Below are 25,060 nucleotides of genomic sequence, written 5' to 3'. Positions count from 1 at the left end.
TACCAAGAAATTAGAGAAAAGGTGTTCACTAACTGTTCTTCAAATAAATCCATGCATATCTCGGTCCTGTTATTCCTCTTACCCTGCTGTGCTCATCACTTCCTTTTTCCCTATAAACTCTTCTTTTTGCCCTTCAGCTACATTGCAATTTTCCATGGCTGCTCTAACTAAACAGGCTGTCTGACCCATCTCTAACTCCTTCAGTGTTTATTTAGGTTTCTTCTGTGCCTTCCTATAGGCTCTTGCATGCAGGCAGGGCCTGTGTGTTAAATAACTTATATTCTTTCCCAAGTGCCCAGCACAGTGTCTCACATGTGGTAGATAATCGCAACTTTCTTTTGGCTTAAGTTAATTCTTCAATGACACACAGAGAGCTATAGCTCTGCCAAGCTAGACTAAGAAGGATGGAACTAAGAAGCCTGGGTATAACAAAAGAAAACCAGATAATGTCTATAAAGCAGTTCTTTCTCACTCCTAATACATACGTCCTGTGTGTCTGTAAGTTATCTCACAGCCCACAGCTGGAGAATTCTTACCTCACATTTCATAAAATAGTCTGAGTACTATCTATGATGGCCCACCAAGAAACAGTAGTTTCCTTGTCAAAGGAAAAGGGCTTGGCCCTGAGGTCAAAGGGAACGCTTCCCACACCAAAGCCTTGACTTCTTGAGTGAATGGCCTTGAAAGTTTCTCACTAGAAAGGCCCTGGCATTGCATAATGGGGTGGGGATCGGGGTAGAAGGGACTACCGGCACCATGACACCCAGCTCTCTGAGATTGACCTTCCAAAGATTTCTCTGGGGCTTGGGGTTGGGGAAGGAGGAATCAAGAAGGGAGCTGGGAAAGGAGACAAGGACTCAGTGTCAGTGTCACGGAGAGCAGATTTAGTGCCATGGAAAGGACAAAACTTAAAAATCTAGGCTCCTTCTCAAAGCCTTGGCTTTGGGACTATGAGTAAGTCTGTTAATCGCTCTAAGCCACGGTGCAGTGTCAATGAGGCAGTCTCTCAGGCTGAAGATTAGCTGAAGTAATGGCCGTGAATGCCAGGTTTGGAGTATAAGCTTAGGATGTGTTCATTCACTCCACTTGGAGAAGTGGATGTTGACATGGTAGGAGTAAAGACGGGCAGCAGGAGACAGAGACACTGTTCCAGTTTGCCAGCAAGGATCATGATCTTTCAGGAGGTCCTGACTCCTCCATGTGTTCTGACTTTGGGGGTCCTCTTCAGTGTCAGCTCTATGGATGCTTATTATTGCAGCTGATTGTTGCTGTAGGGGATGGAACTATGTCACAAACATGCCATCAGAGCAGAGGCCTTGACCTGTGTAGTGTGACCTCAGCTCTGCGTTGGACATCTGCTGCTCATTACCACGGATGCAGTGGGTGATGGTTGGATTGAGACCACATAGGCCGACAAAAATCTTGGTCTAACATATTCATGAAGAATAAGGAAATGAAAACCAAAGATGTGGATGATTTTTTATCACATCAGTCCTTATCAGTGAACCATGTGGGCTGTGCAATTATCTTAGCTCACTGCTGAAGAATTTTATTGGAAATACACCTGCCTGGGTACTCTTTGTGAGTTTGAACTTAATCTATTATTCAGATCCCTGCTCATGGGGAGTTTCTACATGTTTACAGTCAGTAATGAGGCTAATGATGTAGATTTATCCACATGGAGGCAATTCAGAGAGGATCTGTCTTGTTTTTAAAAGAGTTATACTTTCCCTTGAGGTCTCTAGCCCTGGGGACCATCCGTCTGTGACAGTGCTGGGACTTTTTTAATGGCTCTAAATGAATGGTCACTTTTTTTATCTCCTTGTTATTTGTATGTAAAATCATCATTATAAATGGGCTCAGTAGGCTCAGTTTAAGAAAGAGAGGGCCTTTTAGTTCATTGTAGAAATGGAAAAGGTAGATCTCTATACATAGTTCAGACATTAAATTAGTATTTATCATAAATGGTGGTCTGAATTGGTAGTGGTGATGTTTGGACAATTCTGTGAATATACCAAGAACCATTGAGCTATATACTCTTAGATGGCTGAATTGCATGGTATGTGCATTGTATCTCAATAAAGGTGTTATAAAAACAAATAAATAATAGTCTGCTGGCTCCAAAATGTGGATGTAAAGTAACTTTTTTAAAAAAGGACTTTTCACATTTTATCTATTTTTAGTCATGTATGTGTTTCCTTCAATTGGGAAAAAGCACATCACATATACACTGACAACTCCTCTTTACAAAGAAATCCCAGCTAACGGATGTAGCAGGAATGAGAGGAAGAGAGAATCACTGTGAGAACATCAGAGTAATGACACTGTGGGCCAGGTCCCTCAGTGAACTCTAAAATTAGTGCGTAAAATTTAAGGAGAAACAGAATATTTGCATGGCCTCCAAGCATCTCCCCCCAGATACTTCTCATTATAAAGAGAAGAGCAGTTGCTCAACGGGAGGAATGTGGCAGGCTCCCCTCACCAGATGCAGTTCAGCATCACAGTCAATAAGACTAGTGTGTCATGACCCTCGATGGGATGTGCTAGGGGTGCATCACCTCTGTGGGAATCTTCTCCCAAACCCTGAGCTTCAGTTGACTCATGAGAAAGTGTTAAGCAGATCCAAATTCAAGGGCTGTCTACAAAATACCTGACCAGGGTACTTCAAAAATGACAAGGTCATTGATGACAGGGAAGGACTGAGGACCTGCCACAGAGTGGAGGAGACGCCAAACCAAATGGGGTGCGGGGTCTGACCAGAGGAGGGACATCTGGGGAAGCGCTGGGAAGCCCATGTAGTTCTGTAGTTTAGTGCTGCACTGGGGTTCAGGGGTTACTTAGAGAGCTGTCTGTGGGTACTGCCAGTTGCTAGCATTAGGGAAGCTGGCAGTGGGCATGGGAACTCTCTGAACCGCCTTTCCCCCTCTCCCATAAATCTAACACTATTCCCAAATTAAAATTTTGATATATATATGTATTACATTTTTTACAATATGTTACTTTAATTATGCAATACAAATATATTTATTATATTTATGTAATGTATTACGTAAGAACTGAAATGGGAAAATATGTCCAGCATCATTTAATTGGCATCATCAGATAGTAAAATATGGCACATAAATGAAATTTCCCAAAATAACAAATACTTTCTTATTTTGACTTCCTGATGGAATATTTCCACAACCTAGTAACAGTCTTCTTGCCTTATCAGTCTCAATCATTAGACCCAGTGGTCATTCAGGACTCAGGAGTCTGAGCAGGGTTTTAGGATCCTATACTCCATGACTTTGCAGTCTTGTTTCTGATTTGTATAGGTTTTGTTTTGTTTCTTTTTTGTTGTGTCTCCAGTATTCTCAGGCTGTCTGATGTTCTAAGGCTTCTGGAATGCCTTTCTTTTTCTGTAACAACTACTGCTTCTTTTTTTCTCTAATATTTTGCTTCTATTTCTGTCTTTTATTTTGTTAACAGAAATCATCTATTTGGAAGTATTCATGCCCGTGCTAATTTGCTAGCTTAAATGATTATGTGGTGGCCCACCAGTGGCATGTAGTAGCCAGGGTGACTTCTGCCCCATGTTGTATTGTGGTTCCTGTTCACCTAGAGATGTCAGCTGCATGGGTAGGTCCAGGGCTTAAACTCTACTTGGCATTTTCTAACTGTGTGACTCTGGGCAAGTCCTTTCTTTTCTCTGCCTCAGTTTCCTTATGTGCAAACTGGGGCTAAACATAGTGTTGGCTCTATGGATGCTTATGAGGACTATAGGCAAAGAGCTTAGAATCTGGAACAGGCCCCCATCAGTTGCATTTGCTGTCTCTAGCACAGGTCCCTAGCATGTCACTGGCACATGTCCCTGGCTGCCACATTCAACCTGAGATTTAAGTTTGGGGACAAAGGATGCTTCTCCTGGTCACAGGACAGTTGCCAAAGAGTCACAGACTAAATAGGCAAAGCCATGTTGTTTCCCTCTCATTTCTCAGAAAAGAGGTTTTCCTGCCCCCTCTCTTGAATGTTATGAAAAAGGACAGCTGTTGGCTTCAAAATGATTTATCTTGTAAAGAGAAATAGCCTTGAAGGAAAAACTTCTTTATAGCCCTGTGCCGTGTATTCTGAACAGAACGTAGGGTGTGTACCTTGAAATGTGTTAAAAGCAAATGCAAATGTGCCAGAGTGTGTTAGGGAAATAACTATAATCTTCCCTCCAAAGCCCACATCCATGCTGGAGAAAGGAGCAAAGATAATCTGGGAAAATGCAGAGTTTGTTCTTGGGTATTCTCCAAGGGATCTCGAGTTCCCCAGGCAACAGCCAGCATCCTCTCGGCCTGCAGAGACCTCTGTTTGGGGACCTTTCCTGGTCTTGATGAAGCTTCCCCTTGTGCCATTGTGCCAGTAGTGCTGCTTAAAAAAAAACCAGGAGCCTGGGTCCCTTCACGGGAGTGCAGTGCAGGAGATCACAGTGCTAGGATTGGTGCTGGGTCCCCGTCATGCTGAGAAAGGAGGCCAGAGAGAGGCTGCCCAGTGGTCAGGGACCAGGAGCCCTGCATCCTGACTCCCGCTGTTGATGAGCCTGTGTGCTCACTCCTGCCTCGCGGTAGTTATGAGGCTTGATTAGATTGAGTACACATACTGCAGACATCACGTGGCTAAAGACCCGATTATTGTGCATTGGTATGTCCTCAGCACAGACGCATTTCTAAATCAGTAGCTGCTCTTGTTATAACAGCGTTTTTTATCTAATGTACCTGCCAGCGTTGCTTCCTGCCAGTCGCTTGCTTAGACATGCCTTCCAGGTGGAAAGGTACCCCAGATAGTTCCCTGAAGTCTGAAATGCTCTTCCTGGTGAGGGCTTCTCAGCAGGAGGAGAGATGGACATTTAGTGGGCCCAGAAACATTTCACAGAGGTACCTGCATGCTTGGCAAAAGCCATTTTGTGAGATGTCTTCACCCAGATTAAAAAGGGGCTGGCAAATTGCTCTGGGTGGTGGAGCAGGGAAACAAACCCGTCCTCATTGCATGCTGGTGCAGAAGGGCTCTCAACCACTAATCGGAAGGGAATGGAGACATAAGAATGTCTCCATCATGGCAGATGGATTTCTCCAAGATTTTTGGTTTCATTTGATTTGAAGTTTTAATCAATACAATTTCCCCCACAAAAAGGAAAATAACTGAGGAAGAAATAGAACAACAAACATCCACATTTTCAAAACATAGTGAAATGATCTGCTGGGTCCATGTGCTTCAAGTTTCTGGGACTGGCTTGCTACAGGAAGACCTGGAGTCCGTCCTTAGCTGGTTCTCCTGCTGCCCCCTGGGGCTCCATGCCTGGGTCAAAGCTGCCATGGGGATGCAGGGTGAGCAGTGAGCACTGTTCAGTCCATTAGGACTCCTGATCATGGGTCCTGCCTCCACTTCCTGACATGTGACCTCATTGAGCCCACAGACCTCCCTGAGAGTGGTCCTCAAGACGAGTTGTGAACACGTGGGCTCTGCAGTGTGGGTCTGTGCCCTTTGCTCCCTGAGGCATTTTGTGGGTGGTCCACAAGACCTTACCTCTGTACCTGCAGTGCTATCCCAGCAGGGTACAGGCCACAGAGCCTGTCTTTGTCAAAGGATGTAGCCTTGAGTTACCCAACTGTAAAGACCACTAGCCCTGGACATCAGTCCAGTGTCCACTGGCCTTCCAAACCCCTTTGCAGCCAAGATCTCCAGAGAACAGGTGCCATGAGTGAAGCTTTGTGGCCTTGATATGTATCTAGGGAATCCTTTGTAGATGGTGTGTGCCCTCTGGTGTCCAGTAGGTTTGATAGTTACTATGCATATTTTTTATTCTAAATGCATAAAATATCTCATACAGGTTTTCCCCACTATCTGAAAGCAGAGTGTTCCTATGAAATCTTTTCTAAGCCAAAATGGAGTAAAGTGAAGAAACAACTTACATGAACTTACATAGAAAACTCTTTGAGTTGTTCCCAGACCCAAAAAATAATCTCTTTTAAAGGTTTTCTGATACACTAGGACACATCTTGTTAACAGATGCACAAAAGAAATCGAGAAAAACACAGATGCTCAGTGACAGTTTAAAGCTGCGCTGGCTTGATGTTGAGATACTGAGTGAGGCCCCAGGGAGGAGCCTGACAGTGCTGCAGAACAAACGCTGAGTACTATTTTTACCTATTGCCTTTTTTTGGTAAAAGCGAAAATCCTCTTCAGATATCTTTCTGTTAGCAAAAACAGGTACTAATGTGTGTCTTTCATAAAAGCAAAGTGGCAAAATGCAGACTTTGAAAAAGTAGGGTGTGCCTGTACGTGTAAAGCCAGTGTGCCACTGGGGACTCATAGGAAGCAATGGTACTTACTCAAGTACTCATTCTTAAAGTACTAGAGAGAGAAATACTTAGAAACAAACTGACGCAAGAGTTCCCAAGGAAGGCTGTCCTTCTGCCATCAAAGACATTAACTCACCAGATGCACTGTCTTCATAACCAGAGAGAGCAGGGACCAGGCATTTTAATATTAAGTGCCAACATTTATTGAGCACTCGTGAACATTTCAGGCACTGTGTGGAGCGGAGTGTGATAAACGCATACATGCTTCCATGCGTCCAACCCTTACCCATGGCAGACATCAGCAGTCAATCACAATTCTGCTCCCTCTGGGCTAGGGTATGGCCTCATCACCCTTCTAAATTCGGTATTCTAGGAAGTCAGTAGAGGGAGATACGTTCCTATTTCACAAAAGAGGAAAACTGGGATTCAGTGATTCCCATACCTACGAAGTGTTAGAACCAGGATTCAGTCCATGAGTTTGGTTTCAAGGCCAGTGCCTTTAATCACTCTGTTATACTAGTTCTCTAGGCTTAATGTTTAAAAAGTGGCTGGAGAAACAGCTTTTTACAATTTTATTATATCTTTATGAGATTGGTGCAAGTCCCTGGGCCCTAAGGGTTTGACTCAGATTAGAATTCCCATGCACCGAGCTATTCACTCCTCCTCTGGGGCTGCCAGTTGGCCCCAAAAAGGCCAGTGTTCCCCTAGAGGAGCAAAGCTTCCACCACTACCACCAGCCATTTACTCTCAGCCCCGTAGGAAGCACCCTTAGGACTCTTGCTGGTCGTGTCAGTCGGGCACATTTACTGTCCTCCTCCCTGAGGGGCTGGGAGGGAGCTCTGCCTGGGAAGCAGTGGGTTGCTGGGGTTCTTTTAGAAGGTCAGTGTCCTCACTGGGATCACGTTTGAATCTTAACAGTCAGTCAACACCAAGGTACTTTAAAAGTTTTATTGTACATTGTAACAGTTAGAACATCTTGCCCTTGTTAACAGTATTTAAAGAACAACAAGGAAATTTTATGTAGGTACTACTGTTTACTCTGGCATGATGGTTGATGATTTGGCCAGCTGTTTTGGCATATATATTTTCATTTTTCGAATGAATACAAATGTTCAAACTTATGCATTACATCAGATTTCCAAATTACACAACTCTGTAAAAATCTTTATTTCTTTTATTTAATACAGATAGGTCTGAAATCTAACTTAGGATGTGGTCTGAGTCATATCCTTGCCCGTAGGCACGAAGTGATACTTATTTTTAAATTTTGGAATTGTATCTAGCTTCCTTTAATGTATTCCAATGTTTAACAATGCTTATTATGCTAGGAAATTGGTTTTGAGTCCTAATAAATCTCTCCTGCTGCAGTTTTTGTTCTCCACTGGAAGCTGTTAGTTGCTTTCTCAATGACCTCCTGGTTTACTGGATCACAGCCATAATAATGGTAAATTTATTAAGGCCAGGAATGATGCCAGGATAGCTTCATTATTATTCATTTAATCCTTCCCATCTATCTTCAAGAAAAGTGTTACCACTTTCATTTTACAAATGAGAGAACTGAGGCCAGTGATTTTAACAGGGATCTCCAAACTAGTACGTAAGTGAGGTGGGGTTTGACCTCTGGTTTGTGAAAAACAGGAGCCTTGCTCTTCTTCTACCTGTAAGTGTTAAGTCCCACCTATTTTCTAAGTTAGTCAATTCCTGCAAGCTTCTAAGAACTCCTAGGTCCATAAACATGTCTCTCTAATTATTCAACCTGCTCTGTAAGATCAGCTCACCATCACACAGAGCTCAAGACCTTTGTCTCAGTTCTTGTGTAGATTAGCAGCCAGTTTGTTTAATAATAATAGCTCTATTGAGATATAATTTATATACCATAAATTTTACCCTCAACAGTGTAAATATTTGCAAGGTTGTACAGCCATCTCCACAGTAAATTTTAGAACATTTTCATTACTCCAAAAGAAACCTCACATCCATTAGATGTCTCCCCATTCCTTATTTCCCATCACCCCTAGAAACCACTAATCTCCTTTCTGTCTCCATGAATTTGCCTCTTTTGGACATTTCTATATAAATGGAATCATGTTGTGGCCTTTTGTGTCTGACTTCTTTCATTTAGCGTCATGTTTTCACGGGTTATCCATGTTGTAGCATATATCAGCACTTCATTCCTTTTGACAACTCAATATTCCATCCTGCAGGCTATTCTGTGGGATTGACACATTTTGTTGATCCATCTATCCATGATGGACATTTGAGTTGTTTCTGCTTTTTGGCTGTTACAGGTAGTAACACTGAGCTGTGAGCATTCACGTGCAGGTCTTTGTGTGGACGTGTTTCCATTTGCATTTGCCCAATTTGTTTTTAACTTCCCCTTGTGTGGTTCAGTAAGCCTTCCATTTGGTCACAGCCATTATGTGTGATATCCAGTTGAAACAGCAGTGGACTTGGTTAGGTATGTATCGTGGTCATGTTTTCTGGACATGTTCCTATGGGCTGTGTTTTTCTTGTAGACCTGCCCTTCATGTGGAATCACATTTGCTCCCAAATCGGAAGCTGGAGCAGAAGGAGGAGCAGTTCAAAATGGCTGTCAAGAGGAGCATAGAAACAGCACCAAGGTAACAAGTTCTTGGCTGTTGTTCCTGTTGGTTCCTCCCCTGGTGCATCCACCTGGGTGACATTTCTGTCTTATCAGTCCTCAGCTCTGAGAATAACTCCTCTTCAGTGACACCACGCCATACCTTCTCGTCCTTCAGGTTTTGAATAGACCAATAAAGAGGGGATGGGAATCAGAACTAACCTGTGTGAATAGAATAAGCACATGCTAAGCTGGGTAGGCCATAAGAGTTTAAGGACTGTGGATTAGAGAAGTTAGGGGAAGATTTGTGGGCTAGGCACTGGCCTCCATGTAGGGCAGAATGTGCTTGGGCAAAGGGAAAGGGGAATTTTTCAGGATGAGATGCATCCTGAAGACAGGCCCTGCAGTGAGGAGACTGCAGGGGAAGTCTCCTTAGAGAAGCCAGGACTGGAGTGGAAAGCAGAAGACAGACCAAACCTGGGAGCCCTTTCAGGAAAGCTTATTATAAAGGCTGACTCTCCAAGGAAGCCTGAGTGCGCCAACTGCCAATGGACTTGTGCTCAGCCCATGTTGTCCACAGCCGTCATCCCTTCTATTAAGCCACATTGTGTGGCACTGGGTGTACTTCCCCAGATCCATCGTCACACCTCCCCCTACCTCCAAACCATCCCCTCTGGAATGCAGATTCTGTGGTTAGCAAACTCCAAGAGCCTCAACTCTTCCCTTGGGCTTCTCTTCACCTCCTCACTCATTTTCCCTACCATGTCACCTTCCTGGCTGCCTGAACCCATCTAGGTGCAATTTGTCAAAATAGGGGCATGGGGAGAAGCAGATGAGTGGAGAGATGGAGCATTCAGATTAGAACCAAGATTTGAAGGTATAGGTCAAAACGTGCTGTGCACTGTGGGACTGCAGTGTGGCAGAGGGGTCAAGGTGGAATAGCGCTGTCACACACCCACACTTCACCTCTGTGTCTGCTTCCCCCTTGTCATGGGCAGAATTCTGGAGAGCCTAATTCCAAAACCCAAAACGGACTCCTGAGTCCTCCCCAAGAGGAGAAGCTCACCAACAGTCAGACGTCCCTGTGTGAGATCCTACAGGAAAAGGGAAGGTGGGCAGGTGTGAGCTTGGACCAGTCAGCTCTCCTTCCACTGAGATTCAAGAACATCCGGGAGAAAACAGACGCCCATTTTGTGGATGTTATCAAAGAAGACAGGTAAGAGCACTACATCTCACATTGGAAGGAAAGATTTGCAAGCAGGCAGATTTACCTTTCCCTGAATTACCTTACCCATTGCTAGTCAGTAGTTTCCAATGTCAGTTAGAACTTGGTTTTGAACTAATTTGAAACTTACAGAAAAGTTGCATGAATAATAATACAAAGAATTCCCTTTTATACGTTTTTCCCAGTTTACCAGCATGTAACATTTTACTATGTTCTATGTTTGCTTTATTCTCCTCTCTCTGTTCCTATCTGAAACTTACCTTTTATTTTTTTCTGAACCATTTGACAGTAAGTTGGATACATCATGCTCTTTACCCCTTAACACTATATTTCCTAAAAAAGAAGGATTTTTTTAACACAGTTATGTTTCCAAAGGCAGGAAATGTAACATTGATACAATATTTTCTCTAATCATTTTCCAGTTCTGTCAGTTGGTTTGATATGTCCTCAATAGCACGTCCCTTAGTATAGGGTGCAGTCCAGGACTGTGTATTGCATTAGCTGTTTTTCATGCCTCTTTAGTCTTTTTAAATCTGGGATAGTTCTTCATCTGTTCTTTGCTTTATATGATACTGATACATTTTTTAAATGCAGACCTTGTTCTTTTATAAAATATTCCTGAAGTTGGATTAGCATGATGTTTTCTCATTATTACATCCAGGCTATGCAGCTCTGGCCAGATACACAGAAATAATGTGTCCTTCTCAGGTGTCATATACAGAGGCACAAGGTGCCCATTTGTCCTTCATCAGTGATAGTAATTTTGATCAACCAGGCAAGTGTTGCCGATGTCTCCAACCTATAGTTATTGTTTTCTCCTTGTGACTAATAAGGAGTCTGTGGGAAAACACTTAAGACCATGTAAGTAAACGTTACTCATCGGACTTCGCTAGATTTACTCTCCATTGATGATTCTTGCCTGAAACAGTCTTTGTCATGATGGTTCAAAGTGGTGATTTTCCTGCTTGAGCACAACTGCACATTTTTATTTGGCACTTGGCATTCGTCTGTAAAGAACAGCCTCTTCCCACTTATGACTTCATCTGTTACCAACCTGGACTCATGAAGTCCTGTTTTATGTAACAGGACATAAGTCATCACTGCTCTCATTACAGTCTGATGCTCCAGTTGTCCTGAATCTGGCCAATGGGAGCCTTCAGGCTGGGTCCTGTGTCTTTCTGAAGTGAGTCCATTGTTTGTTTTGAGCAATTTTTTACATTCTGTTCTAGTACAACAGAGTGTTCCAGGCTCATTTTCTATTTTCCATGCCCCAGCTCAGGAATCAGCCATTTCTCCAAAGAACCTTGGCTCCTTTTAGTGAAGAATAATATTTAGGTATGTTAGTTATTAATGTCTGATCTAATGTCATTGGAGTCAAAGACACATTCTATGGGATTTCAGCCCTTTTACATTTATTGATACTTATTTATGGCCTTACCTTTATGGTTTGTTTTGGTGAAATACCATGTGCACTTGAAAAGAATGTATATTCCACATTTTTAGGATATTGTGATCCATAAACATCAGTTAGGTCCAGGTGGGTGGCAGTATTGTTCAGATCCTCTGTCTCTTTACTTACTTCTTTGTCTGTTATTCTACCAATTTTGAGAGAAAGATGTTAAAATCTCCAACTATGATTGTGGAATGATTTGTGTCTCTCTTTAGTTCTGATAATTGTTTCAAGCATTTTGAAGCTCTTTTTTAGGTATGTACACATTTATAAGTATTACATATTCCTGGTGATTTGGTTCTTTGTCATTTTGAAATGTCCCCCTTCATCTCTAGAGAGATCCTCTTTGTCTGCAAGACTGCTTTATCTGATATTAATATAGTCACTCTGCCCTTCTTATTCTTATGTTTGCCTGGTATATCATTTTTCATTTTAAAATATATTTCTACCTATGTCTTTATCTTTGAAGTGCCATCTCTTGTATTGCTTTTTTAATCATTCTAAACATCTTTGCCTTTTAATTCCATTTTAATATATTTATTAGCTTTTTAGCCATACCTATTCACATTATTTTTCTTTTATTGACTGCTCTAGGACTTACAAATAGGCATACTTAAATTTCTGTAGTCTTCTTAGAGTTGATATTGTACCAGTTTTCTTTTAATGTCAAAATCTTACAGGTATAGAGGTCCACTCTTTCATCTCATTCATTATGCTACAGTGGTCCCATGTAATGTATCCACTGATGTCGTAAACTCCAGCCACTAACTCTCCCCTCTTGGTAATCTCAGGTTGGTCTCTATTGATTGATTTTTCTGTTGGGTTGGATCCTGTTTTCCTGTTTCTTTGTATGTCTAGTAATTTTGGATTGTGTTGTACACACTGCATGATGCTTATAAACTCTGTATTCTTTTATATTCCTCTGACGAGTGTCAATTTCGTATTAGTTTCAGCAGGCAGTTAATTTATCTAAACTCAAACACCAAATTCTGTGGGCAGCCACTGTTCTTTAGCCTTAATTAGGCTGCTTGGAGTCTGCTGTGCACATGCATATGCCAAGGGTCAACCAAAGATTTGAACAGAGCTTAAAGGCAAAATTTGGGGCACAGCTTCTCTGATCCTCCCTTTCTCTGGCAGGTCCAGTCTCATTTTCCATCTGTCGGTACCCCAAACTCTATTTTCTGGTTTTCCAAGCCAGTAAGACTGTGGCTTTTCTATCTGAGTTTTAGTCATCCTGCACATGGTGCTGACTAATGGTTGTCTTCAGGTGAAAAAGAAAAAGGAAAAAAATGGAAGTCCAACTGGCGCTGTTCCCTCCTTCCTAGTGTGACTCTCCTCCATTTATTACCTGCTTTGGTTCATCTCTAGTGTTTTTTTAACCACCGTCTTCCAGGAATTTTTATATCTTGTCCAGAGTTTATTGCTATAATCAGAGAGAATTGGTCCAGAAGGGGCTGCTCTCCACTCCCAGAAGTGGAGCCTCCCGGTGTTAATCTCAGAGGGACTGTGCACCTTCGAGCAGCGTGGATTCTGCCACTTGACTGCTAAAATGTGGCCACTGCACATCCTCCTTAAAGCTGCTTTGTTGCTTTTCCATCTGTCCACACTTTCTGAGGGGAAGGGGCAGTGGGGGTCCAGTCAGCGTTACGGGGCAGGGTCTTCTTTCTTCTGAGTCTGAGTGCATAGTAAGGTATTATACACTTATCCCAAAGAGAGAGAGTCTACTCTGCTCCAAAGAAGCGAGCATATAGTACATATAATGTACAAATAGTACATAAAGTGTACATATAGTAAACCCTACTATGTGTCAGACACATGCCAGGTACTTGACCTATTTTATCTGATTTAACTCTAGGCATTATTGTATGAGGAAGAGAGACTATACTTCATGGCTATGTTTGCCATCTGAAATCATGTTAACATTCCCTTAAATTCATAGTAATTTTCTGCAGTAAAAAAGGGTACTACTATTTGCTAGCAATCCATAAAAGAATGGAAGTGTCATGTAAATCAGGTTTGATTTCTCTGCTATTAAAATCATTGAGCTTTATCATTTTTCAGGTTTCACACATAATCTGCATATGTGACAAAAACACCACAATTACACTAAGTATAACACAAGTTTGTGCTAACAACCTGTTAGCTTTGACAATGGTAATTACTGTCAGTACTCTGAATGACAGGACAGCCAGCTCTGAATTGTCATCCCTGGAAGCCACCGAATCAACATAAGTACTCTCAGTACAGGGATCTGCTGGTCCTTCAGGAGAGATTGTTTTCACAGAACAAAAAAAACCTGTCGTCTTCTAACCGTGGATATTAGGAAGATATTTTCAAAAGCAGGATGCTAATGATGTGTGCTGTAATTATGGTGAATGGTGATTCTTCAGCGGAGGTGCAACATAAAATGTGATTATGTTTAGAAATATAAAGGATTTCCCAGAGATATGTTCGAAAAGGGCAGCTGAGAATGTCTGACACAGTGACTTTTAGAAGTGGCTTTTGTGACATGCTTAATGAGTGGTGTTTCAGTAGCTAATTGCAGTCTGCTGATAAAATAAATACAATGATTGTGCTGAATGTTGATCAAGTGCATTTATCATCTCTTCTAGCCTGATGAAAGATTATTTTTTTAAGCCACCCATTAATCAGTTCAGCTTGAACTTCCTGGATCAGGAGTTAGAGCGAACCTACAGGACCAGCTATCAAGAAGAGGTATGTTTTTACTTATATTTTTACCAAAAATAATTTGTCATTTTCTCTGGGCAGTTCACTAGTAGGTTTGTGCTTTGGAGGCCTTTTTTTTCCCTGAGTGACAGGAAAATGGAAGCTAATATTGATTATCTGTAATCTGTAAGCCCCAAATAGCATCTGTATGTGAAATTATCTGCACAAGGGAAAGAAACCCAGATCTTTCTTCTGACAACCCAGGCTAGTCATTTCCTGGCCCCTTCTGTCTACAGCTGGTGCATTCTCAGGCGCCTGACCATGCTCAATGCCTGGAGGCCCAGCACAGAGCGAGCTCCAGCCAGACCTGTTCTTTGTTCTCCAGCAAGACTTCTCTGCTTGTCCCCACTAGGTGGGACAGGGAGCTCAAGAGGCCTTTCACCTTCCCCTGTGTTCCCACTTGCTTTAGGGCTACAGCCCCTTCCATGCCTAAGCTCCTGTTGTCCTTTAATGCTCAGTCCAAATGTCATTTCCTTTAGGAAGCGTCCCCTGACCCCAGACTGGAACATATTTCCCAGTTATACATTGTCTTCTCAGCATGCCTCCCACTTTGTGACCTTTTCTTGTGTGATTACTAAATCATGCGCCTCTCCCCTGAACTCAGTCCTGGGGGACAGACCTGTGCCTCTTGTTCCCTATTCACTCAGCACAGTTGCCACCCCACAAGGAGAGCTTGGTGGAAATGATGAATAAATACAAACACTGCAGCCTGGTTTGCATTATAAGCAGCTAGATCCCTGCATTTCTTCTCTCTGGGCCCAAATCTAACCTCTCAGTGTTCCAAGGTCACAAATGAACACCCTCCCAGCCTCAGAGCCAAAAGGATTTTTCTTTCAAGCTCATTCATTCATCAGCATCTGTTTTGTCAGGCCCTGACCTAGGGCTTAAGGAGACCCTCCTGAACCAGACACAGCCTGTTAATACCTCATAGGCTTGAAGTGCCACCTTTTATCAGCCTTCTAGGGACAGTAGGTACCAGTTCCCTTCCCAGGCAGTCCTCTAGTGGACTGTGAGTGGCCTGGTCCGTGGCTTGTAAGGCAAAACAACACCTCATTTAATCCTCACAGCAACCCTTTAGGGAAGCTTACAATAATCCCCATTTTACCAGAGAAAAAGCCAAGGCCAGGAAAGACTGAGTTCCTGAGACCCTGTTGCTGGAATTGTGTGCATCTGATTCAAGGTCAGGTGCTCTCTGCCATTCCCTCTGCTGAGCTGCTGAGCCCCCCGACGCAGAGGGTGCGGCTCTCAGCTATTCCTCCATCACCAGACGTTTACTGAGCGTCTGCACTGCCAGGACTGTTCACAGCGCCGGGATGATGAAACACACTCTAATGGGGCGCAGTGACTCAGACCCATGAAGCCCCATAGTGCCCCATGGGCGCACAGGGCAGCACCCCGCCCCGGGCTGCGGGCCAGGAGGAGGTAGCTTCTGAGCCCGTGCTAGTGGGACGACTAGCAAGTAACTGAATGAGCATTCCAGAAGGAGGGGGCGCCCCAAACCCTGAGGCAACACAGTGTGGTGTGTCCTGGGACGTGCAGGCACTTCGCTGGGCATGCAGGGCTGAAGTGCCCGGAGGTGGGCAGGGGCCGGATTAGTGGCCCTCATGCTGTCAATGTTATGCTGAAGGCTGGAGAAAGCCACTGAAGGACCCCAAACAAGAGGGGGCACCCTCAGATTGTGTTGTATGCTGACCAGGTGGCTGAGTTGTGGACTGTGATGAAATTGGACAGACAGGAGGGGAGCAGGTGGGACACTCACGGTGTGAGGCCCAGCGGCTCGGGCGGGTGGAGAGGCCGGCAGGTGCACGAGTGATGGGGGCTCCAAGCCAGCCCTAGTGTTTGGCCCTCACCAGGTTCAGTGGTCTCCTATCTGAGCATTACCACCATGTGAGGTCCAGGTACTGATTTTATCTGTTTAGATAAGGTAACAGAGGCATGGAGAACCTGGGTGATGCACTCAAGATGTCACAGCTAACAGTGGGGGGTGGGCTTTGAGGCCACGCAGCCCTAGTGCAGGGCCTGTGCTCTGACCACGGGGCTCTGCTGCCTCCAGGGCTCAAATCAGTGGCACTTGGGGCCAAATTGGATGTGAATCTGAGTGCTAAGGGGGATGGAGGGTGGCCTGGGGTACCCTAGTAGGGGTGGTGTGTTCCCTGGGTCTCATACCCACAGGGATGGTACCTGTTTGGACATGAACAGACAGCAGCGCTAAGGTGGTGTGCAGCTTGGGCTGGAGTGGGGCTGGGGAGCGTAGCATAAGGTCAGTGGGGCTGCCCGGGAGATAAGGCCCAGGGAGAAGAGAAGAGGGTGAGGGCAGGCATCCCCACGAAGCCACACAGCAAGTGGAGACAACGGAGTGGAAGGAGCAGCAGGAGGGACCTCGGGTCCCAGAGTCCCCGGGTTCCAGGTGGGCAGTGTGCCTAGGGGGAGTCGATGCAGGTCCAAGTAGGGTGTAGACTGGACCGAGCCCATCTGATCTGGAAGGTGGGAGATGTTCACAGGCAGGACAGTGGCCAAGGTAGAAAGCACTGTGGGACACATGTCAGCAAGTAAGCGAGGTCACATGGGACCCGAGGCTGACCAGGGCCGCAAGGCTGTCTCAGTCCTGACTCATGAAGAGACCCCAGCCGGTGGTCTGAAGCTCCGGCCTCGTCCCCGGTCGGGTGTCGGATGCAACATCCCCAGGCGCCCAGCTCCCATGCTCCATGTCTTGGTGCCCTGAGAGCTCCTGCTTGGGACAGGAGCCCTTTCACGGGTCCTCTTTGGTTGTATACGAAATCCTGCGTCATCAGCTATTGCAACAGAGGATAGTTATCAAACACCTGAAGCAGTGGGTGTGGGCCTCAGCACCCTCAGGGCAAGAATTGGGGAAGTCAGGAACCCTTGGAGTAGGGGTCAGATGAGGGGCCCATGCTGCAGCAGTGCTGCTGGGCTGTGAATGGGGTCCCTGCTGGAGCCTGGCAGCAGGCCCCTGGCTCCCTCTGCCCGACAGGTAAACTGCAGGTGAGCCCTGGCTGTGCGCCAGAGCTCTGGGCCACCACAAGAGACAAGAAGTGCCTGCACTGGGCCGAGGCTTCCCTCAGCCAGACGAGCCTCTGTGGAGATGGGTCAGGGTCACAGCATCTCCTCCAAAATTCTCATGCCTTTTGAGGGAGTTTCAGAGGTTAGGACAAGACTGACCCTTCGGGACACATGGACACCTACCTAAAGAACCTCAGAGTTTCTTGTGATTATAGGAGGTAATTTGGAACCAAATGCTGCTCCCAGGTGGCTGTGGCCTGTACCTGGACCCCAGGAGCAGCGTTGTACTGACTGTTGGCTTCAGTCCTCCTTGTTTAAGCCCTTCTGTCCCCTCTCCCAGCTCCCGGGACCTGGGATATTCCTGAGGGCCCCCAACAAGTTTGTCCTGAAAGGAACACACACAAGAACAAGAAGCTGGTCAAAGGCCTTACCATGAGCTCTGGCTCATGCACCCAGCTTTCCGAGTCCACCAGGTGCCTCTTGGGGGGCTTGTCAGAAGCTTGCAACGCCAAAAGGAAAGCAACATAAATTGTCTGAATCTCTGTTTCCTCCCACCTCACCCTTGCTGTTAGCTCCTGCTCTGTTATCTCGACAGGCACCCCCTTGCCACCACCATCAGCCCAGGATGGTGGTTGGGGTGCACTGGGGTTGGGTCCTAGCCGGGTTCCGTGTTAGCTGTGTGACCTTGGGCAGCTAACTCTCCTTGGCCTCCAGTGTGCACCAAGATTGGTGGCATTTCCTTTCCTGGGGGCCATGTGAGCACTGATTGAGGTCTTGCCCCTAGTGGGTCTACATGGTACCAGGACCCAGTCCTCTCTCAGACTTAGCGTCATTTTCCCCCTCCTTCCACATGATTCCTGAATACCATGTGTTTGTCTCTTTGCTTTACTTACCACACCATGTGCCATTTGAGATCCCTGCCCATTAGACTGGATTCCTCTTGGGCATTGTTTCTTGCCTGCGCCCCACACTCCAACGGGCCAGGACCAGAGCAGGCTCCTGAGGGAAGGCGTGAGCATCTCTTACTAGCAGTTGACATGCCTGTGCTTTCATCTGCTGCCGCTTCAATCCCTGCCTGTTACTTCTGTCATGAACCCAATTTTAATATACCCTGACCTGGCACCCAACCATTTGGTGGAAGCTTCCAGCACATGGCTTTCAGGCGACTGACTGCAAATGCTGTCACTGACTCTGCCAGGCCTTAATTCACCTTTTCAGTCTCTGTACCTAACCTGCCTGTGAGAGCTTCCTGGTTTGTAACTGCTTGCTGTATGACCTTGGGCAAGTGCCTTAACTTCTCTGTGCCCTAGCCTCCTCACTGTAAAATGGGAAAATAGGGAGGTGGCCCCCTGAAGCACTTAGCACCCTGACAGGTCTGGAGTGGGCAAGCACTCAATAAACACTCACTCATTTTCCATCTGAATTCCACTCTGTGGCCACCTGTCACAGCTTCTCTTCACGTTCCGTTCCTGCCCCAAACAGGTGATAAGGAATTCCCCCGTGCAGACTTTTGCCAGTGCCACCTTCAGCTCCCTCCTGGATGTGTTTCTGTCAACAATAGTGTTTCTGATTCTCTCCATCACCTGCTTCCTGAAGTATGGGGCTGCCACCACGCCTCCCCCGCCCGCAGCCCTGGCTGTCTTTGCTGCAGCCCTGCTGCTGGAAGTGCTGTCCCTTGTGGTCTCTGTCAGGTAGGTAAAGGCCCCCCTGCAGGGTGGGTCCCCAGCTTTTAGCCTTTAGCTCCCTCTGCTGGCTCGAGTTTATGTCTGAGCAGTCTTACTGCAGCACTACTGACCACTGGCCCTGTAAGCTCATTCTGGGTGAGGGGCCTCTTTCCTTCCCTCCCCCAGAACTGCTCCACAGCATCCTACCTCAAAGACCCTGGCCCTTGGCACAGGGCGGCACCATCTTTACTGGAGGGTTGGTGTCCTCTGCAGCCCCAGTGCTGCCAGCTAGTTTCTGGATCTCCCACATCAGAGGCTTAAAAATAAGTGGGAAGAAAGGAAAGAGAAAGAAATGTGTAAGGGGCTACACATCAGCTGATCAGCAGGTGCGTCTCTAGATATCAGAGCAAAACTATAAAACCCACAGGAGAGGACACAGGTGAAGGACCTCATGAGCTGGGTCCTGGCAGCGGTTTCTTAGATACGACCTGAAAGGCACAAGCAATCAAAGAAGCCACAGGCCATCTGGACTTCATCAGAATGTAAGACCTTTATGTTCCAAAGAACCACACAGTCACTTTTTTTTTTTTTACACCGAAGTGAAAGAGCCCACAGGACGGGAGAGAACATGTGCCCATTTGCATCTATGACAAGGTCTAATGTCTGGAGTGTAAGCTCGGTAACAAAACGACAACCCATTTGAAAATGGACAGTCTGAATAGACAGCAGGGTCCCTCAGGGAAGCTGAGCCCTCAGGACCCGCCTAGCCTGGTGTCAGGGCCCACGCAGCACCGAAAGAGCCCATGCTGCTCTGTGCATTTCTAACGAGGGTGCGCGGTTCGTCTCGTTCATGTGCTCACAGACCACCTGCACCGTCTGCCTCCTGGCACCCCAAGGTTGGGTCCTCCCTCCATGATCCCTGCCCTCTCCAGCCTTGGACTCCCAGAGCAGCTCTGCTCCTGGGGAACCCAAATCAAGACATCCTCAGGCCCCTGGTTTGTTTTTCATTTTTAAAATTAGCTTTATGGTGAAATGATTTATACAATAAATACACTCATATAAGTGTGTAATTCTAGGATTCTTTTTTTTTTTTGCTATCATTAATGTACAATTACATGAGCAACATTGTGGTTACTAGCTTCCCCCCATTATCAAGTCCCCACCACATACCCCATTGCAGTCACTGTCCATCAACGTAGTAAGATGCTATAATGTCACTACTTGTCTTCTCTTGTGTTGTGCTGCCTTCCCCGTGCCCCCCCACCCACGTTATGTGTGCTAATCATAATGCCCCTTATTCCCTTCTCCCTCCCTTCCCACCCACGCCCCCCCCAGTCCCTTTCCCTTTGGTAAGTGTTAGTCCATTCTTGGGTTCTGTGAGTTTGCTGATTTTTTGTTCTTTCAATTTTTGCTTTGCTGTTATACACCACAGATGAGTGAAATCATTTTAATTCTAGGATTTTTAGTCAACTTACAGAGTTGTGCCAATATTACCATGTAGTCTTAGAACATTCCTATCTCCCCAGAGAGAACCTGGCACCTACCTGCAGTCTCTCCCCTCATGTCCCAGCACCGCACGCCTTCCCCCACCCCGCCAGGCCCAGCCCTGGGCTTCTGTCTGATTGGGCCTGCAGCTAGATAAGGCTCTTGTCCTCTCTGAGGCGAGCATTGTCTTCATACATCTTTAAAAACCCTTTACACCATCGTTCCCTGCTCCTTTGGACACAGCTCTATAGAATCTGGGCTAACCCAGGTTTAGAGACTGCAGAGGTCACAGAGGCACCCAATGCATGCTGGGGTGCAGGGCCAGTCACACCCACATGTTCTGTGAGCACCTTCTGAAGGAGGTTGGCCATGGTGCTCCTGAATGACTTATGGCATGACTTTAAAAGGTCACTTGATGTGGGATCATCAAAGCCTGGGAGAGGTCAGGACCTTGAAGAATTTCCTCCTGCCCAGCCAGGGACATATCAAGGATTCCAGATTACAAGAACAAGAACCTACACTGGAATGTAGGTGTTCCAGGGAGGCTAGTCTGCAGCAGTTTCAGCGGCCAGCCCCAGCCTGGCACCTCATCCAGAAGGCTGCCCTCATCTCGGCATCTGGGCTCAGGGACCATCCCCCACTCCAGCATTCTGTGCTGCTCCTGACGTGCCATGAGCTTTGCAGTCCAAGGGACCTGTGTGGAGGGTCTCTCAGTCCTGCCTTCTCCCGGCTGGGACTCAACTCCCTCTGTCTCCTTGTAGGGCTTATGTATTCTGCTTTAGAGCATATTTGTGGTTTTTCTTGGAAATATTCCAAGGACTCCATTATCACTTAAGTATTAGGAGGCCAGAACCATCCAGGATCTAAAAGGGTCAGATGGGGCCTGGCTCTGTGTGGGAGATGGCCGAGATCTGGGGTTTCTTGGTGGAGGCCAAGCCCAGCCGGAGTGCTCATTGCACTGCAGACATCCAGGACTGAAGGCATGGGCACCCAGTTTGGGAGAGGCCCTGGCAGCGTTTTGTGTCAAAGCTCAGCAACAGCTCCAGGCCCTGCCAGATGCGAGAACAGCAGGCCTTTCCCCTCCCCTGCCACCCCCCTGCTGCCCCAGGGCTGGCTTCAGTTTGTGGGTCTCCCCCTTCCTCCAATTTGGACCCAGGCGCCCTCTCTTCCACCCCCACTGCAGGCACTCCCTCCCCATCCTTCACTTAGCCAAGACCCATTCTTCCTCCAGAACAGCAGTTCTCAGCCCCACACTCTCAGCTCTCCTGTCTTTATGACAAATACTTGATGATGTCCACATCACTGCCCTGAAATGTGGCCCGCTATACACATAATTTTAGAAGGAATCCATGAAATGCTGTCATTCCAGTATGAAGGAGAAACAACAAGAAAGCCGATTAAAATAAAACGTGGTGCTTCACCTCGGATATGCCTGGGCCCTGGCTGCCTGGGAGGTCATATGAAGTCATGGGCCATCTGCTCGATCCACATGACAGCCCCATGTAATCCTTAGGGACGTCCAGGTGTGACAGTACAAGCACCACACTTCCTGAGATGCCAGACCCTTGGTGGTGTCCCAGACAGAACAAAGCCTGGTCTTTCTTGGTCTATACCAAGAACATAGCTCATCCTGGAAAATTCCGTGTATGTTAATACCACGCAAAAACCACTTTCTGTTTGTAAATGAAACACGTCTAGGCTCTGGCTAAGGTCACTGTCAGCAGGGTCTTCCCCTCAGGTGTCCAAGGGCACGGGACAGTTATGCAGGGCCCAGGGCAGAGCCTCCCTCTGCACTCCTACCCACTAGATGCCATAGCGCCCTCTGCCATTGTGGCACCAGAACCCACTCTGGACCTCCTGCCACTGAAACAGGTGACAAGGTGGTGACCTATCACAGGGCCTGTTCATATTTGTGTGCCCGGTTCTTAAATGCTCTGCTCAGTCCCACAGAAGCTTATACTTGGGTTTCTCTGAGCACATCTTTTTTTTATTTTTTTATTTTTTTTATTTTTTATTTTTATTTTTTTTGTGAGGGCATCTCTCATATTTATTGATCAAATGGTTGTTAACAACAATAAAATTCTGTATAGGGGAGTCAATGCTCAATGCACAATCATTAATCCACCCCAAGCCTAATTTTCGTCAGTCTCCAATCTTCTGAGGCATAACGAACAAGTTCTTACATGGAGAACAAATTCTTACATAATGAATAAGTTACATGGTGAACAGTACAAGGGCAGTCATCACAGAAACTTATGGTTTTGCTCATGCATTGTGAACTATAAACAGTTCAAATATGAATACTCCTTTGATCTTTATACTTGATTTATATGTGGATACCACATTTCTCTCCTTATAATTATTACTATTTTTAGTAAAATGCTGAAGTGGTAGGTAGATACAAGATAAAGGTAGAAAACATAGTTTAGTGTTGTAAGAGAGCAAATGTAGATGATCAGGTGTGTGCCTGTAGACTATGTGTTAATCCAAGCTAGACCAGGGCAATAAAACATCCACGGATGCAGAAGATTTCTCTCTCTGAGCACATCTTACCAGAATGCAACAAGGGACCTTAAAATAAGGCATGGTGTGCTGAGTGGGTCCAGCTGATTTGCTGCGTCCCAGGAGTGAGGGGGGCGGGCTCTGCCTTCCTCCCATGCCGGCAGCAGAAGCTGGGAGGGGCGCCCTCTGTGGGTCCCCGACGGCACAGACACCCCGTGTCTCCGCCCTCCCCGTCCCCGGCACAGGATGGTGTTTTTCCTGGAGGATGTGGTGGCTTGCACCAAGCTCCTGCTGGAATGGATAGCTGGCTGGCTCCCGCGCCATTTCATCGGCGCCATCCTCGTGTCACTCCCTGCTGTCGCCGTCTATTCACATGTTACCTCCGAATTTGAGACGAACATACATGTAAGTAAAGTCTTGGCTATTTTGTGTCTGCATTCCTCTGAACTCCCTCATCACTTAAAAAAAAAATTAAGCCTGATGACAAGGGTCAGCGATTTAAATATAGGCCCTTAAAGAGGTACAAACTCTTTGACACTACCTTGAACTTGTCTTTTTTTTTTTTTTGAGAGGGCATCTCTCATATTTATTGATCAAATGGTTGTTAACAACAATAAAATTCTGCATAGGGGACTCAATGCACAATCATTAATCCACCCCAAGCCTAATTCTCAACAGTCTCCAATCTTCTGAAGCATAACAAACAAGTTCTTACATGGTGAACAAGTCCTTACATAGTGAATAAGTTCTTACATGGTGAACAGTGCAAGGGCAGTCATGACAGAAACTTTCATTGAACTTGTCTTTTTGAAGGCTCGGATTGAGGAGCAGGCAGGGGAGCAAGCATGCGGCCCTATCTCGCTGCTCAAGCCTGCCATTTAACACATTCATGGGCGTGGTCCACACCTGCCTCGGGAGATTCCCCAATGGACAGGTGTCCTGTCCAACCTCTCTTGGTGTTCACCAAGCTCCAAATCAGTTACCTCCTTAGGTGTTTTTACAAAGGACCATCTGTCCCACATTCCCAAAGAATACAAGGTAATGTGCTATCCTGCAGAGCTGACACAGATGACTGACTAGCCCCTGGATTGGGTGCTCTTGATCAGGAAAGGTACTTCTCCGTTAAACCCCATGGAGAGTGAATTAATGCTGTTTGGAAGGTTACGTTTTAGGAAAAAGTGAGTGTAACAAGAGCTACCAGGGCAGGTTGGCTGCATTTGATACTTTAGCACCAAATCACATTTCTGCTTACACACAGCAGGGTACCTAAGGGAGAGGATTTCTAAAGGTAGCTGATTACACAGTGTTAGTTCTCAAACAGGCAGCCTACCTTCCTTGTCCTCAATAATGTGTGCCATTGCCACACATCTGGAGAAGAATTTTAGTACCAATGTGAACTTGTAACCTAAAGCTCTGGGCAATTAACCTAATGATTTATAATCTGTCCTTGAAACTGCTGGATCTTTTGTGATATCCAAGATATTTTTATATTAAACAAGACAAACAGTAAGGGAGTGAATCATTTGATCTCAGGATGCTCAGGTAGAGGAGAGGCGAGCGAGCCACAAGGGGAGGAGATGGGATGTGGTTCTAACTAAGCGCCTGCCCCTCGTTGCAGTTCACCGTGTTCATGGGCTCAGCTGTCCTGGTCGCCGTCGTGCACTACTGTAACTTCTGCCAGCTCAGCTCCTGGATGAGGTCCTCCTTAGCCACCATTGTTGGGGCTGGGCCCCTGCTCCTGTTGTACATCTCTCTGTGCCCGGATAGGTACGTTCACCCCCATGGTCTGTGCGTGGTGCCCTCGATGGCAGGGCCCCCTCTCCCCACATTGCTTACATCTCTTAAGCTCCATGTTCACATCAGAGCCCACACCCTCCATTCTAACAGACTTCACTGTCAGACATGAAAGAGTTTTCAACATACATAATGTCAACAGATTAATGACATACCCACAGAGTAATATGCAAAAGAAAGAAAAAAATAATTTTAATAACGTGTTTGCATATAGACATCCTGGGGTGACCACCCCCCCTCCCCCCGCTGGCCTCAGGACATTATGCAGTAGTTTCATGCTTGAAC

General features: G+C 46.0%; 1 protein-coding gene across 7 annotated transcripts in view; it reads left to right on the top strand.

Moving 5' to 3' along the window:
- Positions 1 to 25,060, top strand: part of ADCY9 (adenylate cyclase 9) — a 129,331-nt gene that overhangs the window by 89,211 nt on the left and 15,060 nt on the right. For all 7 annotated transcript variants that reach the window (XR_008992332.1, XR_008992331.1, XR_008992330.1 and 4 more), the window contains 6 exons: positions 8,843 to 8,947; positions 9,906 to 10,123; positions 14,195 to 14,297; positions 18,813 to 19,021; positions 23,227 to 23,386; positions 24,600 to 24,748. Coding sequence is in view for 2 of the 7 variants with exons in the window: in XM_036920445.2 (XP_036776340.1) it covers positions 8,843 to 8,947; positions 9,906 to 10,123; positions 14,195 to 14,297; positions 18,813 to 19,021; positions 23,227 to 23,386; positions 24,600 to 24,748 (944 nt within the window). In the remaining 5 variants the exon portion in view is untranslated. The remainder of the gene's footprint in view (positions 1 to 8,842; positions 8,948 to 9,905; positions 10,124 to 14,194; positions 14,298 to 18,812; positions 19,022 to 23,226; positions 23,387 to 24,599; positions 24,749 to 25,060) is intronic.

This window comes from Manis pentadactyla, chromosome 10 (assembly GCF_030020395.1).
Source record: "Manis pentadactyla isolate mManPen7 chromosome 10, mManPen7.hap1, whole genome shotgun sequence".
NCBI classification, from domain to species: domain Eukaryota; kingdom Metazoa; phylum Chordata; class Mammalia; order Pholidota; family Manidae; genus Manis; species Manis pentadactyla.
The sequence above is the reverse complement of the archived record's forward strand: the minus strand, read 5'-3'. Positions and strand labels throughout refer to the sequence as shown.